Source organism: Schistocerca gregaria, chromosome 5 (assembly GCF_023897955.1).
Source record: "Schistocerca gregaria isolate iqSchGreg1 chromosome 5, iqSchGreg1.2, whole genome shotgun sequence".
NCBI lineage: Eukaryota > Metazoa > Arthropoda > Insecta > Orthoptera > Acrididae > Schistocerca > Schistocerca gregaria.
In genome coordinates, this window is record NC_064924.1 from 546242264 (window position 1) to 546258007 (window position 15744).

The following is a 15744-nucleotide window of genomic DNA, read 5'->3' on the forward strand; positions in this document are numbered from 1 at the left end:
CATGTTTACCCTGACGATACAGTTTAGTACCATGATGGTATATACCGCTCAGGAAACCTAAAAAAAAACACAGATGTGTTATCCTCTTCTTCTTGTTGCTGCAATCTATTGCGCTCCGCTACGCTCCCATTTGTAAAAAGCCATTGTACAAATCAAAATTCACAACTACTATTCGGTTTCACTTTCACGTTCATGCCGATCTCAACAGTTTAATTTAATCGTTCCCTGGCACACTGCGGGTGCAGTAGGCAACAAAATCGAGGCGAAGTGTCGCGACTGATATGCTAGACTGTGCCATAGATCTTCATACTTCATTTCTGGTTATTAAAACCCTTTGGATTTGTTGTGTAGTATACTTTGACTTGCCATTTCCGTTTTCTTTCGGAGGTGGCTAGTTCTTCCGTTTGAGTGGTGCATATGTAAGCATGGTGAGTAAATCTGTGCTGTTAAACCTAATTTTGATAATTAAATGTACTGCAAATACTATTTTTGGTGTCACTGTCTGTATTTAAGCTCTTGCAGTACCGCTACTGTCTTGGATTGAAAATGAGTGAAATCCAATTGCACATGGTTATACGCGTGGTCGCCAAATGGTGGGAGTTTGTAGAAAACTGCTGTAATGGGATGTTCACCTGTATTTTAATTCAACCGAGAACACTAATAATTGCTAAATATTTGTCTGATAGCTTGTATGATTCTTTGTTGATGCTGATTTGACTTCAGATTCGCCAGTGTTAACTGTTGTAAGTTAAGGAGTCTTAATTCGTATTTTGTTTGCAGACGAAGGGAACATCCAGTTTTGGTAAAAGGCGTAACAAGACTCATACGCTTTGCAGACGATGTGGTCGATCGTCTTACCACATTCAGAAGTCTAAATGTGCTCAGTGTGGATATCCAAGCCGGAAACTCAGGAGTTGTAAGTTTATTTTGAAATATTAATATGTTGTCTAATTTACTATCTGTAGTAGGATGTCCCAGATGCTAAATTGACTCGGTTGTCTAACCAAGATGTGTTAACAAATATTGGTACTGATGAAGTTTTAACAATTAGCTTCATTAGGTAAAGGACATTATCGGTGTTGTGTTCACGAAAGACATTTCTCTTAAAGTAAACTGAACTGGACTGTAAAATTGTTTGTTGTAGTCTAATTAGACTTAGGTCATTGTCAGACAAGCAACAAATCATACAAAATACAGGAAGATGTAATGTAATTTAACATATGTGAGAATGCACCAAATGAATGTTCAATTTAATCTAGGATAGTGTTGTACTTTCATTTAGTCTGTCTTTCAAGTAGGCCTACATAGTGAATTTAATCCTCTTGTATTGGCGAGATTTTAATCTTAGAATTTTCTAAGATGTCTGTTAACGTTATTTTGTGAACATTTTAAATCACCAAGGTTTTTCTCCGGTCACTCATTGACTGCTGTGATGTGGCACAAGGCTGCAAAGTGAAGCCAAAGTATTAAACTCCAAGAAACCATTGCTACAGAATTATACAAACAAATCATTCCATCATCACAGACTGTTGTATGGTGACTGTAGTAAAGTGTCCATGGTGTAGAGAAACAAGAATTGAAAGCAGATAAGTTGCTAGGTTTTTATGAAATCTAATTGTTTTACAAAGAGTACTGTACAGCATTGGCCCTGTAATTAGCTTGCTTTTGTCATCTTATCCAGCACAGTCCCATGTGAGTGGAAAAAAGTGAAAGTGATTCCTATGTATAAGAAAGATAAAAGGATGCAGCTGCAAAATTACACACCATCAGTTTGCTGTAGAATCCTTGAAAATATTCAGTTCGAATATAAATTTCCTTGATGTTGAAGCTTTTGTCCACAAATCAGCACTTTTTTTTTAGGAACATTGCTCAGGCAAAACTCTGCCTGCTATTGTCTGTGAGATCCTACAACCCATAGATGAGACAGCGGGCAGATTCCAGATGCGTAGGCTTCCATAAAGCATTCTAGATTCCACGTGAGGTTAGGTGCCACTATCTAATAGTGCCCCGGTTCAGAAATATTGGAGATCGGGGCTGATAGAGAAGTCAGAGTTGTAGTGGGGAGTCTCCATGTGACCAATGTTCACATTTTGTGATTTTGCTGTTTCCTCTTCATTTATTGCTCTCACATTAAATGAAAACAAAATGGATATCTATGGCTGGGAGCTATCAAATGAATTAAAATATGTTCACATAATTACAGAAGGTTTTAGGTTCAGGTTTTATCACCACTTTTGACAGTTGAGCATTAATTGCCTTGCAGAGCAATGAAGTTATTTTTGTCGATTTGCTAAGGAAATTTGGCTTTTATCAATCTTTTTGGCTGGGGCAGTCAATTTATCTGAAACGAAGCTTTTAATTCCGTACTAGGAGTTCGCTGCATTTCAAAAGTGCATGTTTTCATCTTCTAGCACGTGTGGCATTATGCCATAATAAAGAATCAAATATGAAGTAATACAGTACCGGTAGCCAAGAAAATTTACATCAGAATCTGGACATACGAATGTGCACTTCAAGCCGATTTATGCATTTAGTATGGTTCACGATATTCTGATCTCGGAGTAGCCTCTGATGTCTTTCTTTTATGACATAGTTTAAGATTTTTTAATTTTTTACACCTACGAACATACAGGCTTCCTGCATCATCGTAGCTCCGCAAGTGCGGTGATGCTTGTTTCTAGCCCTCTCTGGCAAGTACCGAAATAACCTATTTCTAACAGGCCACAGGAAAATATTGTGAATGGTTGTTTGAAAAGTGTTACTTCCAAAGTAATTTTTTTTTTTGCAAGATGAATTATGTGCAAAAATGTAAGATGAATTTTTTCAAATTGGTGTTTGACTCTTTAAAAATAGTCTTTCGAGGACTTACATTTAGAAAAATTTCAAGCTCAGATCATTTATGTCTTTATTAAAAAGCTTAGCTTCTCTTACAGTTTGTTAATCTAAGAGGCCAATATTGTATGGGAAAGCTTTGCTTGTAGTAATGGTGTGTGTCAATTAAAACCACCAACTTTTCCTATTTGTGTATGCGCTACTTAACAATGGTATTGCTATCGGCCGGCGAGATCACTCGACGAGCAGTGACGCTACAAAATCACATTGCAATCTTAATATCAGTGCTTCGGAAAGTAACATGCGGCGTTTGGTGGAATTTCAATTTACACTTTCGTAATATGAAATGGTGGTGTATGTGTTGCTGCACATCAAAAGATCTTTCCAAAAGTTATATAGATACCAAGTTTGGTCTTCTAAAGGTCCGGGAAGTTCTACGCTGGTGTATAAAACATAACCATTCAAAGGATGGATAAGTTTTACAGTTCCAAGGAAAAGTATACTGTCACTTAACGTGGAAAAAGTGTATTTTCACACAGGAGAAAGTATAATTTTAACCGGGAAATCCGGGAATTTTTTCTTGTCTGTGTATACACCACATTAGTGTTTGTATGGATGTCTTTGCACTTAAATCATTTAGTCAGTTGCCACTTTCTGTGCCGTACTGATATCTTGGCAAAATCTTTTTGCGGTTGGTTTTGATCATGTGATGGCTTTACAAGACAGTAAATCATAGCATCTGCAAACGGAGGGTTTCTAAGATTCTCCTAATCATTGATGCACATGATGATGATAGTTACTACACTCGGCATGTTTTTAATTTTATCCTTGCATCTGCAATGCTTGGAAAATATTGCCTTGTGAATTACCTTGCCAGTGTATAAACTTGCAGCTGTTAACACTATTCAGAGATATGTGGTCTCACATGAAAGCTGTGGACAAGTCGCATGTTTTTATTTTCAACAACAGTTTCAATAGTATTTTTCATTTTTCCCTGTGCTGCATAAACAGATCCTATTGCAGTGTTGGTCAGATCTTGAGGGTAGTCTAGGGAGGTTCATTGCACAACATAACAAAGTACGTATGGTCCTGCTCTTAATTGTAAACCATAACATCTGCTACAGTATTTCAAAATTTGTAAGCCCAGCATTTTTGTTCTATTGTTAGATTCCAGGTAGTTCTTTAAAGTATGACAGCATCAGTGTACATATACCAGTGTAGAGGCTAGGCACAACGTACCTTTTAGTATCTTGCATTCATGCACACTGTTTAAACACCTTCACAGTAGTTCTTTGCATGTGGAAGGTATGAAAACTCCATGACTTCACCAGATGGGATTCTAACATATGGACTTACAAAGAAAACTGTACAAATTTTTAAAATGTCAGCTCTTTCAAGGCAGCCAACAGAAAAGTTAACTATCTCGTGCTCGATTTTCTCTGGCAAGGCATGTTTAGTGTCTCGTGAACAGGGAGCAAAACATGTGCTGCAATTTAAAAATAAAATTGAAAATACTTCCATGTACATAAGTGTTTGACACAATTCTAAATGGGATACTCTATTTTCCCAAAATTCTCTTCCACCATTGATAAACTTATTCCGCATGCCATTAATTGGCCGGCACTTAAGCAATAAAGTTCAGCAGTAGGACAGTTGCTGGCTATGGGCTCCTGACTGTTGTGAAGCTTGCTGTTAAATACTGCTTTGTGATATGCAAATTAAAAACATTTTTTTTTAAATTGTGCCTTTTTAATATTCACTGAAGTAAGATTTATTCCAACATTCATGAGCATCTGTATCTAAATATCCTTTGTACAGCAAGCAAAACCTTTTGTAGAAAACTTTTACGTTAATGGCTGCACATGGCAGATTTCGGTGAACACTTGGTGGATAGATTTGAACATTTAATATACTTCATTGAATAATAGAAAGGAAGTTTTTATGGACTTTGGTAATATGGTGTGAACTCCCAAAAGTGTGTTACACTAGAAATGAGAAATTGTGAAGGCTGTGGAAGTAGTAAAGTATGACATGTCACTTAAAACAAGTACATATTATTGTGGTATAACAAACAAGTAATTTTGACATGCAGTAAGTCTTCACTGACCCACGGTTTTGGGTGACTCTCCTAAAATGTACCCCTTTTTGTAGCCCTCTGGTCCTTTTTCACTCCTCTTCCTTCCCAGTCCATGTTCCCTTGCTGAGGTAAAGGCATCTTCTACAGTTGCAGTAGACATGGGATGATTGAGATTGGGCAGTGGCTCCAAAAGCTTACCTAATCATCTCACTTTGTGTTCTGCTGCCACTTGGCAAGTAGATTTTATCTAAATTAGATTATTGTGGTATGGATGATTCTGCTTTGACAGACGAAGAAACAGTAATAGTTTGTTAGCCTGAGAAGGGTTGGTCCCCAGGGATCAACTTTTTGATATGCAGTGTTGCTGATGATCCTAGGTATTACATACAGCAGGTGTCATCCCCCCTCCTGTGGCTCCTGGGGTTAGATTAGGCCTGAGGTATTCCTGCCTGTCATAAGAGGTGACTAAAAGGAGTCTCTCACTTTTTGATTCTGTAAGTTAAGGTCCCATTTTATGGTTTGAAGTGCCACATTCCAAATTCTACAGAAGTGTGAGCCATATGAGGAAGGCACCTTACATGGTGCATGAGTTATCCATAGTGCCCTTAGATTTGATCTCATGAACCTCTTGTCTTGGCTTTGCATCTCCACCTGTAATTAAACTATTTGGGTGAGGACACTTTCTGGGATATGTCATTTTCTGTTGTCTCCTGTCCTGTTTTGCCCCATGATAATATTGGATTCCTCTGCACTCAATACCCAGCACGGTAGCCGGTTTGTTGTGGGTGAGCTGTCATGTACCCATTTGGCAGTAGCTCCCTGACAACATAGGGATCACACTGCTTATGGCTGAGCTGTAAACTCCCCACATATGACATAGTAGTAGATGCCTGTCTTCCTGGGGCATCAGGACTCCAGACAACAGCCATCATGCCAGGTGGTCTGTGGTGTGTGGGGTGAGCCCCTGATTGGAGTAGGTGGCATCAGGGTGGATGATGCACAATGAAGTGGACAGTCATCTCTTGCTGGTGACTGTATGGTGCCAGCAGTCTCTAAGAAGGGCAAGATTGAGTACAATGCTGACAGCTATGACTCTTAAATTGTTTGCTACACCACGGGAGGAATGTAGGGCTACAGAAAGAAGCCATATTAGCCTTGGTATTTACTCTGTAGCAGAATGGACCAGGACTACTTTCTACCTATGAAGCCTTAATTCCCAAACATCTTGAGGATAAGTTTGGGGAAGTGACAGCGCTGTTAAAGATCAGTGGTGCAGTGTTGATTCAGACAGCGTCCCCAGTCCCAGGTGTTACTGCTGTGACAGTAAACCATTCGTCCCTCACCCTGTGCAGTGCTGGAAGTGCAAGCACATCTTCCTGCTGCACTTCCAGTGCCACATCTTGAGACTGCAGATGTCTACTGCACCAAGATACTCCATGTGCACCACCACCCACCCGCATCAACTGTGGAGAGCAGCATTTGCCCGAGCAGCATTTGCCCAGCTGGCCAGACTGCACAGTATTCCATAAGGAGCGGGAAATCGTGGAGTACAATACCCTGGACATATTACACCCTGTTCGATTGACATCCACATATGCTGCAGCTGCATTACCATTGCTGTCACAAGTACAAGTTGTATCACACTCTGTGCCATGAACAGTGGGCCCTCTGGACCTCCAGAATATATCTGCCTCTTTGGTGGTAGGGGAAAAAATCTTTCCATTGCTCCCAAAGTACCTAATTTGGTAGCAAGGCCCCCACCTCAAATGCAGGGGACATTGTTCCTCTCTTCCCCAGCTGTAGAAGCAAGCCTACTGCAGCTCCTCTCCTGTGGAAAGGGTCCTTTGGGACCCTCTCTACCAAGCTCTCCACGAATGCCACAGTGGACACTTGTCAGTGACTAAAGGAGTCAAAAGCTGCTCCTCCATGCCTGAAGCTATTTCAGAGAAGTCCTCCCAGTGAGCCCATACAGAGGAGTGAAAGGGCAAGCAAAGAAGTCTGCTAAGAAAAAGGACCCTCCAGCGGCCCAACACCACTTCCTACCAATTCTGCACCTGTGGATGAGGTGAAGATCTGTGTCCCCTGAGGACCTGAATCTCATTGCTGCCTCATCTGCAATAGGAATGAATACAAATACTCAGTGGCAGCAGGTGACCGAGGTGTAATGTGCTTCCTTGTGTGCTTCATGCCTTCCCCAGTGCATGGTAACTTCATCCTCCAGTGGAATTGCTGCAGTTTTTCCACCACCTGGCTGAGCTAGTGCAACTGTTAAGCTTAACACCTTTGTTGCACCTCAGGGAACCTGGTTCCCGATGACCATAGCAGTCTGGTCCCTTTAACCCCCACAAACCAAACCAACCTGGTTCCCAGCAGTGCAGACCCCTGCCTTCTGCGGCTGTTGGGATATTACAAGAACTTAGCATCTATAATAGTGTCAGGTGGAGCTTGTCCTGAACTCAGTATGCAGTTAACCTGGGTCCTTTCAAACTATTCTTTAAGCTGTGGAAGTCAAGATGACACAGGAAATAACTGTCATATCTTCCTCTGGATGGTGCAGTACCCCTGAATGTATTGGCTATGCTGATTCAACAGCTCCCTAAACCTTTTTTACTTTCGGAGATTTTAATGACAATAACCCCTTGTGGGTTAGAACTGTGGTTACTGGCTGAGGTAGGGATGTCAAAACTCTCGTCTCAGCTCAACCTGTGCCTGCCTCTTAAATGCTGGGGCCCCACACATTTCAGTGTGGCTCATGGCACTTACTCGGCCTGTGCATCCCATGACTTCTCCCATCTGTCCACTGGAGAACCCATGATGACTTGGGTGATATTGACCACTTTCCTGTCTTCCTGTTTTTTCCCTCAGCGCCATTCCCAGACATCTGCCAAGATGGGCTTTAATCGAGGCAGACTGGGAAGCTTTCACCTCGGCTGTCACCGTTGAACCTCCTCCATATGGTACCATTGATGTGGTAGTTCAGCAGATCACTAGAAAGATCATTTCTGCAGCAGGAAACACAATACCTTGTTCTTTAGGGTCAGCATCTTGGTGGTCGCTGGAAATTGCTGAGAACATTAAATAATGTCGGTGAACCCTACAGCAACATAAGCGGCACCTTTCCCGAGAGCACCTAATAGCTTTTAAATGGCACTGCCCTCGTTCGCCAGCTTCTAGACTGGTAAGTTGGGGAAATGTATGGCACCCAATGGTAGAGACATACATCACCTTCCCAAGTCTGGATGAAGATCAGGTGGGTTTGTGGGTACCAGGCCCTGATAAGCAAAGGAAAACCCTCTCCTTCAGTGAACGTCACAGTGAACCCTATAATGCTCCATTTACAGGGTGGAAGCATCTGTGTCCTTGCACATTTCCCTGACCCAGCTCCTGGGCCAGATCAGATCCAGTCAGATGATCGAACATCTCTTGTTCGAATACAAGTGACACCTCCTCATGATCAACTGGATATGGTGCGATGGCATCTTTCCGTCACAGTGGTGAGAGAGCACCATCATTCCAGAGCTCAAACCCAGTAAATACCTGCTTGATGTGGATAGCTATCAGCCTCACCAACATTCTTTGTAAGCTGTTAGAATGTACGGTAAGTCAGTAGTTTGTTTGGTCCTGGAATCACTTGGCATTCAGGCTCCATGTTCAGGGCACTTTCTGCCAGCGTCGCTTTACCATTGATAAGTTTCCCTTGAGTCTGCCATCTGAATAGCCTTTTTCAGGTGCCAATACCTGGTTGCTGTCTTTTGATGTACAAATAGCTTATGGCGTAAACTGGCCTGAGCAACACCAAATGGAGTGCAGATTGCTCCACACTGCTGCTGCTCTACAGAGCCCTTGTTCGATCCTGCCTTGACTATGGGAGTCTGGTTTATGGTTTGGCAGCATCCTCAGTGTTGCATTTGCTTGACCCAATGTGCCATTGTGGTGTTTGACTGGCAACGGGAGCTGTTAGGATGAATCTGGTGACTAGCATCCTCATGGAGGCTGGAGTCCCTCCATCGAAGGTTAGATGTGCACAACCGCTCGCCAGTTATTTTGCACATTTCAAAGTACTCCTGAGCATCTGAATTAATGCCTCCTTTTTCCACCCACGACAGTTAATCTCCCACATTAGAGGCCCAGGTCAGGGCTTAAGATTGTGGTTTGCATTTGATCTCTTCTGTCTGGAGTCTTTACCTTTATCAGCTATACTCGAGGTCCATTCATGTACACCTCCAGGATGTACACACAGAAGCTTTGTCTGCACTTTTCACATGGTCCTAAGGATTCAGTTAACCCTGTGGCTCTCTGCTGTTACTTCCTCTAGTTTCTTGACATGTACTGGACCATGAAGTGGTTTACACTGATGGCTGATAGTCATGTTGGCTTCGCTCTGTTCATGGAGGACATGTTGAAGAGCACTCCTTGCCAGATGACTGCAGTGCTTTCACTGCAGAGCTGGCAACATTTTCTCGTGCTCTTGAGTGCATGTGCTCATGTCTTGAGAATTGTTTCTTCTCTGTACTGACTCTTCGAGCAGCCTACAAGCTGTTGACCAGTGCTACCCCCGCCATCCTGCTTTTGGAGATCGGCATCCCCGTAATAACTTGTGATCATTATTTCGCTGCAGTTTTTCAGCTTTGGGAGATGGAATGGCATAATCTCAGTACGCACAACAAATTGTGTGCCATTAAGGAGACCTCCATGTCAGATTATGAAAATATGGACATTAAAATGTTATTTGATTACTAAATGTGAATATAGTCTGTGGAGGTTGCAGGAAAGAACACAGTCCCAGTTGTTGAAGAGAAAAGTGCCCCATGTCAAGGGTACATTTCAACAATTGTACTTCAGCTGAAATGTAAAAGTGACCTATTGTTTGTGACTGATAAGAATTTACAAACTTTGGTAAAGGCTCTACATTACTGTAATCTGATTTTGACACTTTTAATTTAGTAGCTGTATGTGCTGTTAGTCATGTTCTGTGGATCAAAGTTGTTGTACCTAAGGCAGTAAATTTGTGCGTATCATATTAAATTTTCCTGGTAATACAGTAATGTTGGTGGTTTAATTGGCATTGATATTTGGTAGTTGCACTGCTCTAAAATTTTATGCTGTATGCTTGTCAGTGATTACAATTTTTTTCAGGATTGTTTTTAATATCACTGCTTTAAATTTTTATGGCTGCATACCTTACTCCCTTGTATGAGAGCCCAAGGTTTAGTTGTGAAAAGTGGAGGGCAATTTTTCTTGCCAAGACACTGTAGTTGTTAGTTCCTTCAAACTCTTAAGACCAGAAGTCTTACATGTTAGTTTGTTTCCTGAATTTTATATGCACCTGCTGGTGATTTTTTTAAGTCAATGTACTAGAAAGTGCAGTAATTCAGAACTGATGATACACATTGATCATTAGCTTTCAGGTGCTTTGTATGCTTGGTTTTGGAAATGCAAAGATTTATTAAAGTTACTGTAAGTCTCTTCAGTTTTTACTGTTCAGTCAGCTGCTGTGAAATAAACTAATCCAGTATCTTTTTAGTTATGTACTATTTTCTTACTGTGCATTATTTTAATCTAATAGAATTATAACATACAAATCTGTGAATTTTGTTTCTGTAATTTTTAGGTAAATTTCCAACTAAATTCTAGACCACCCATAGTGCTTTGTTTTTTAACCTTTTATGAAAATGTTTTATTGAATTTTAACCCTGCTAAAACATATATTACTCGCCATTGTTTATAGATAACTGGAGTGTGAAAGCTAAACGCAGGAAGACTACTGGCACTGGCAGGATGCGCACATTGAAAATTGTGCGGAGGAGATTCAGGTACATTACCTAACTATCACTTCAAAATTTTTCTATGTAAATGCTATTTTTCAAAAAAAATTGATTGCTGGCTGTGACTATATGCTTCTGTCTTATTTTCCAGGAATGGTTTCCGTGAAGGTGGAAAACCAGCTCCTCGTAAAGTTTCAGGTTGAGTTCGTGTAATGAAGTATTGAAATAAAGTTAATTTGTACATTTGCTGTGTCCTTCAATCTGCCTAATAAATTCCCAGTATTATCATTTGTGAAAATGTTTACACTCTTATCAGAAGTGAGATAAGTTGGAAACTGATAGTTTCAGTGTGTTACTTTCTCCACCATCTTATTGTGCTGCCTCCTGTGCATTTACTTACAGCATCTTTTACATTTGTTTCACAGTATTTGCTTACTTCAAATGATAGTAGTGCCTGACCAAATTATTCACGAGCAAAGAAGCTGCAACTGTTTTGTGTGATGAGTACATTTAAACTTGAAGGAATTTATCAATGTTATAGTAAGCTTAGTAACATATACTGATGGAAAAAACTGCAACACCAAAGTACAATTAGTGTAGTTGTCTAGGTAATACATTTAAATGAACATTGCAAGATCACAGGCTAATGTAAGTCACATAAGCCATTGCAAATGTGAAATGCTGGTACATTAATAATAGATGTAACCACCAGAATGTTGAATTAAAGTATGCAGATGTGTGTGCATTGTTGTACAGGTGCTGGGTGTCAGTTTGTGGCATGCTGTTCCATGCCTGTTGGACTTTGTCAGTCAATACAGGAACGGCTAATGCTGTTTGTGGATGACACTGGAAACGGTGTCTGATGTTCTGCTTCTGCTCAATTGGAGTCGGATCTAGTAGGCCCAGGCAACATGTTGACACTGCACAGCATACTGCGTTACAGCAGTATGTGGATGAACCTTATCTTGTTGCAAAATAGCCTCTGGAATACTGTTAATGAATGGTGTGGCATAACCAGTTGAATCATCAGATTGTGCAGTCAGGGTGTGTGTGTGTGTGTGTGTGTGTGTGTGTGTGTGTGTGTGTGTGTGTGTGTGTGTGTGTGTGTGTGTGTTACTGCTGCTGTCAGAATGAAACTGCACACCAGACCATAACTAAAGTTGTAGGCCCATTGTATTGAGGCCACAGAAAAGTTGGTTGCAGGTACTCGCCTGGCCTCCACCTAACAAAGACACAGCTTTCATCAGAAAGCACATCAGACTTCCACCCTTCCCCAAATGAGCTCTCATTTGACACCACTGAAGTCAGATGGCAGTCGTTTGAGGGCAGTGGACTGCATGCTAAAGTGCATCTGGCTCAGAGCTGTCCTTGAAATACCTGATTTGTAACAGATTTTTGTCACTGATTGCCAGCTGCTGCTCATATTGCTGCTGGAGGTGCTGTAGAGTGCACCAGAGCCATATGCCGAAGACAATGGTTATTCCTCATGGTACTGCCCTCCTAGCTACTTAAGAGCCCAGTCTTCTTGCTACTGTACATTTCAGTGAACACTGCTGCCAGCAATTATGTACAGTGCCTACATTACTGCCACGTCCTTCTGCAATATTGCTAAGGAACATGCAGCTGTATGTAGCACTACTACATGGCAATGTTCAAACTTCGTTAGGTATAGTGGCATCTTGGTACTCTTTAAGGCATTCTTGACTTAAATCAGCTCATGTCCAGTCTAAAAGGTAACTAACACTCATGACTACAGCATGTATTTAAAGGAATCCTGACTTGCATACTCATAGTGGTGTTACTAGTGCTACTTTCATGAGACTGGCTACAAATTTAAAATGAAATGTTTCAGATGTAGAAAACGAACCAGGTAGTGCTGAAGGCCATGGCTACTTGCCTGAGGTGGCCATAGGCTTAATTTGCAAATTGTATTCTCAATTTGCAGTGAAACCTCTACAGCCAGCTTTACCAGCTTCAGCCCCAGCCAGGTGCCGACCAGCAGAGGTGGACGAATGGCTTTGTGGGAGCAGTTACGCGGCTGGGCTGGCAGAGTGCACAAGGGCAAGGATGATAGTGTCCCACATGCATAGAATGCATGCAATAGGGTGTTTCCTCTTGTGACATGTACTAGCTGCACTTAACTGAGTGAGCAGAAGGGTGCCTGCTCTGTACAGCATACTCTGTACAGCATACTCTGTACAGCATACTCTGTACAGCATACTCTGTACAGCATACTCTGTACAGCATACTCTGTACAGCATACTCTGTACAGCATACTCTGTACAGCATACTCTGTACAGCATACTCTGTACAGCATACTCTGTACAGCATACTCTGTACATGTACAGCATACTAATGGAGCATGTTGCTGATGCCAGTTCTAAAATGTTGCCTTAGTTCCAATTTGTGCAGATAAAAATTATTGCAGTTTGTGTTCACATTTACTGGTCCAGGCAAGAAATAACTAAAGTCCAGAGCAAGACAAGCGTTGCTTGTGGAACACTAAAATTTGTCGCATTTCAGTGAAACTGCTAGTCTGCAAACTACTTACCACTATTTAACTGCTATATGGTGTCTACATTCAAAATACCACTAGTTGCCAGCTACCACATCAAATGTGAAACAGTTTTAACATGTTAAGTGAACATGTAATGTAACAAATGTTATGGAACACTGTGGTTAAATTGAACTTTGTGTTTCTATCAACCATCACATTAAGATGTAAACAGTCCATTTTGTAATAACAGCCCAGAAATCATGGCAAAAAATATTAACAGAAGTGTGTTGTTCCCTATAGACATACTATTTACAAATTTGGTTCGGGTGTGATTTTTGTCATGTCTCGGAAGTCAACAAATTGTATGTACTGAATGAGGTTTATGTAAATTAGATTAAGTTAAATGGTGTGATTAACTGTGACTTGAGTTTCCCAGCATCTTGAACATCTACAAGCAAAGCACCTAAATTTTTTTGCCTTGTAGACAATGTGCGAATTTTTTCAGTTTTGGGTGGATAGTGTTACATGTATAATTTTTACATATTTACTTAAAATGTTTTAACAGCCCATACAGTGGTACTCACTTTGATAGGTATAACTGTGAAGTGTAGACTGACATTTTTATGCATTTTATTACTTTAAATGATTCAAAATGCAAAGCTAGTAACATTACTTCATAAATGCTTTTAATGGGGATTAGCCTGAATCTTTGTTAGCAGATTCCAATATTTGGCTGAAATTTAGGTTTAACCTTAAATTGTCTGTCAGTGATTTACATGTTTTTGTAATAAGATTGGGAAACACACACACACACACACACACACACACACACACACACACACACACACACACACACACACACACACACTCTTTCAATGAGATATGAAGGTGGAAAGTTTTCAAAAACCTTTTGCAGATGTTCCTCCAAGATATTTTCAGCCATTTAACATCTAGTTTGACAGATAGAATGAATCAAATAATCAGCACTGTCTTTACTTGTAGTATATTATCAGTTATATACAGACAAAAATTTAATTATTTAAGTAAATGACATTGCAGTCAAAATCAACCTTCTCAACATAAATTCATGATCAGCACATTCTAAACAAAGGAACTACAAAAAGAACAGTGCCAAGAAATTGTTTACTTATTGTTATATGGCTCTCCCTAGTATGACTAATCCAGTTTGACTCGTATGGTACGTACAGGGTGTTTCAAAAATGACAGGTATATTTGAAACGGCAATACAAACTAAACGAGCAGCGATAGAAATACACCGTTTGTTGCAATATGCTTGGGACAACTGTACATTTTCAGGCAGACAAACTTTCGAAATTACAGTAGTTAAAATTGTCAACAACAGATGGCGCTGCGGTCTGGGAAACACTATAGTACGATATTTTTCACATATGGTGGAATGGCTTCACATGCAGATGAGATGTACTGCTTCAGCTGTTCAATTGTTTCTGGCGATACACCTGGTCTTTCAAGTGTCCCCACAGAAAGAAGTCACAGGGGTTCATGTCTGGCGAATAGGGAGGCCAATCCAAGCCACCTCCTGTATGTTTCGGATAGCCCAAAGCAATCACACGATCATCAAAATATTCATTCAGGAAATTTAAGACGTCGGCCGTGCGATGTGGCCGGGCACCATCTTGCATAAACCATGAGGTGTTTGCAGTGTCGTCTAAGGCAGTTTGTACCGCCACAAATTCACGAATGTCCAGATAGCGTGATGCCGTAATCATTTCGGATCTGAAAAATGGGCCAATGATTCCTTTGGAAGGAATGGCAGCACAGACCAGTACTTTTTGAGGATGCAGGGACGATGGGACTGCAACATGGGGCTTTTCGGTTCCCAATATGCGCCAGTTCTGTTTATTGACGAAGCCGTCCAGGTAAAAATAAGCTTAGTCAGTAAACCAAATGTTGCCCACATGCATATCGCCGTCGTCAATCCTGTGCACTATATCATTAGCGAATGTCTCTCGTGCAGCAATGGTAGCGGCGCTGAGGGGTTGCCGCATTTGAATTTTGTATGGATAGAGGTGTAAACTCTGGCGCATGAGACGATACGTGGATGTTGGCGTCATTTGGACCGCAGCTGCAACACGGCGAAAGGAAACCCGAGGCCGCTGTTGGATCACCTGCTGCACTAGCTGCGCATTGCCCTCTGTGGTTGCCGTACGCGGTCGCCCTACCTTTCCAGCACGTTCATCCGTCACGTTCCCAGTCCGTTGAAATTTTTCAAACAGGTCCTTTATTGTATCGCTTTTCGGTCCTTTGGTTACATTAAACCTCCATTGAAAACTTTGTCTTGTTGCAACAACACTGTGTTCTAGGCGGTGGAATTCCAACACCAGAAAAATCCTCTGTTCTAAGGAATAAACCATGTTGTCCACAGCACACTTGTACGTTGTGAACAGCACACACTTTAGCAGAAAGACGTACAGAATGGCGCACCCACAGACTGCGTTGTCTTCTATATCTTTCACATCACTTGAAGCGCCATCTGTTGTTGAAAATCATAACTACTGTCCGCCTGAAAATGTACTGTTGTCCCAAGCATATTG

At 41.1% G+C, this 15744-nt stretch overlaps 1 protein-coding gene across 1 annotated transcript; it reads left to right on the plus strand.

Annotated features, from left to right (window-relative positions):
• Nucleotides 1-321: 321 nt before the first annotated feature.
• On the plus strand, nucleotides 322-10920 carry LOC126272302 (60S ribosomal protein L37). Its single transcript, XM_049975076.1, has 4 exons — nucleotides 322-428; nucleotides 781-916; nucleotides 10638-10722; nucleotides 10826-10920. Exons 1-4 carry the CDS (start codon nucleotides 426-428, stop codon nucleotides 10875-10877), a joined length of 276 nt encoding a protein of 91 aa, XP_049831033.1. The 5' UTR covers nucleotides 322-425; the 3' UTR covers nucleotides 10878-10920.
• The last annotated feature ends 4824 nt before the right edge of the window (nucleotides 10921-15744 follow it).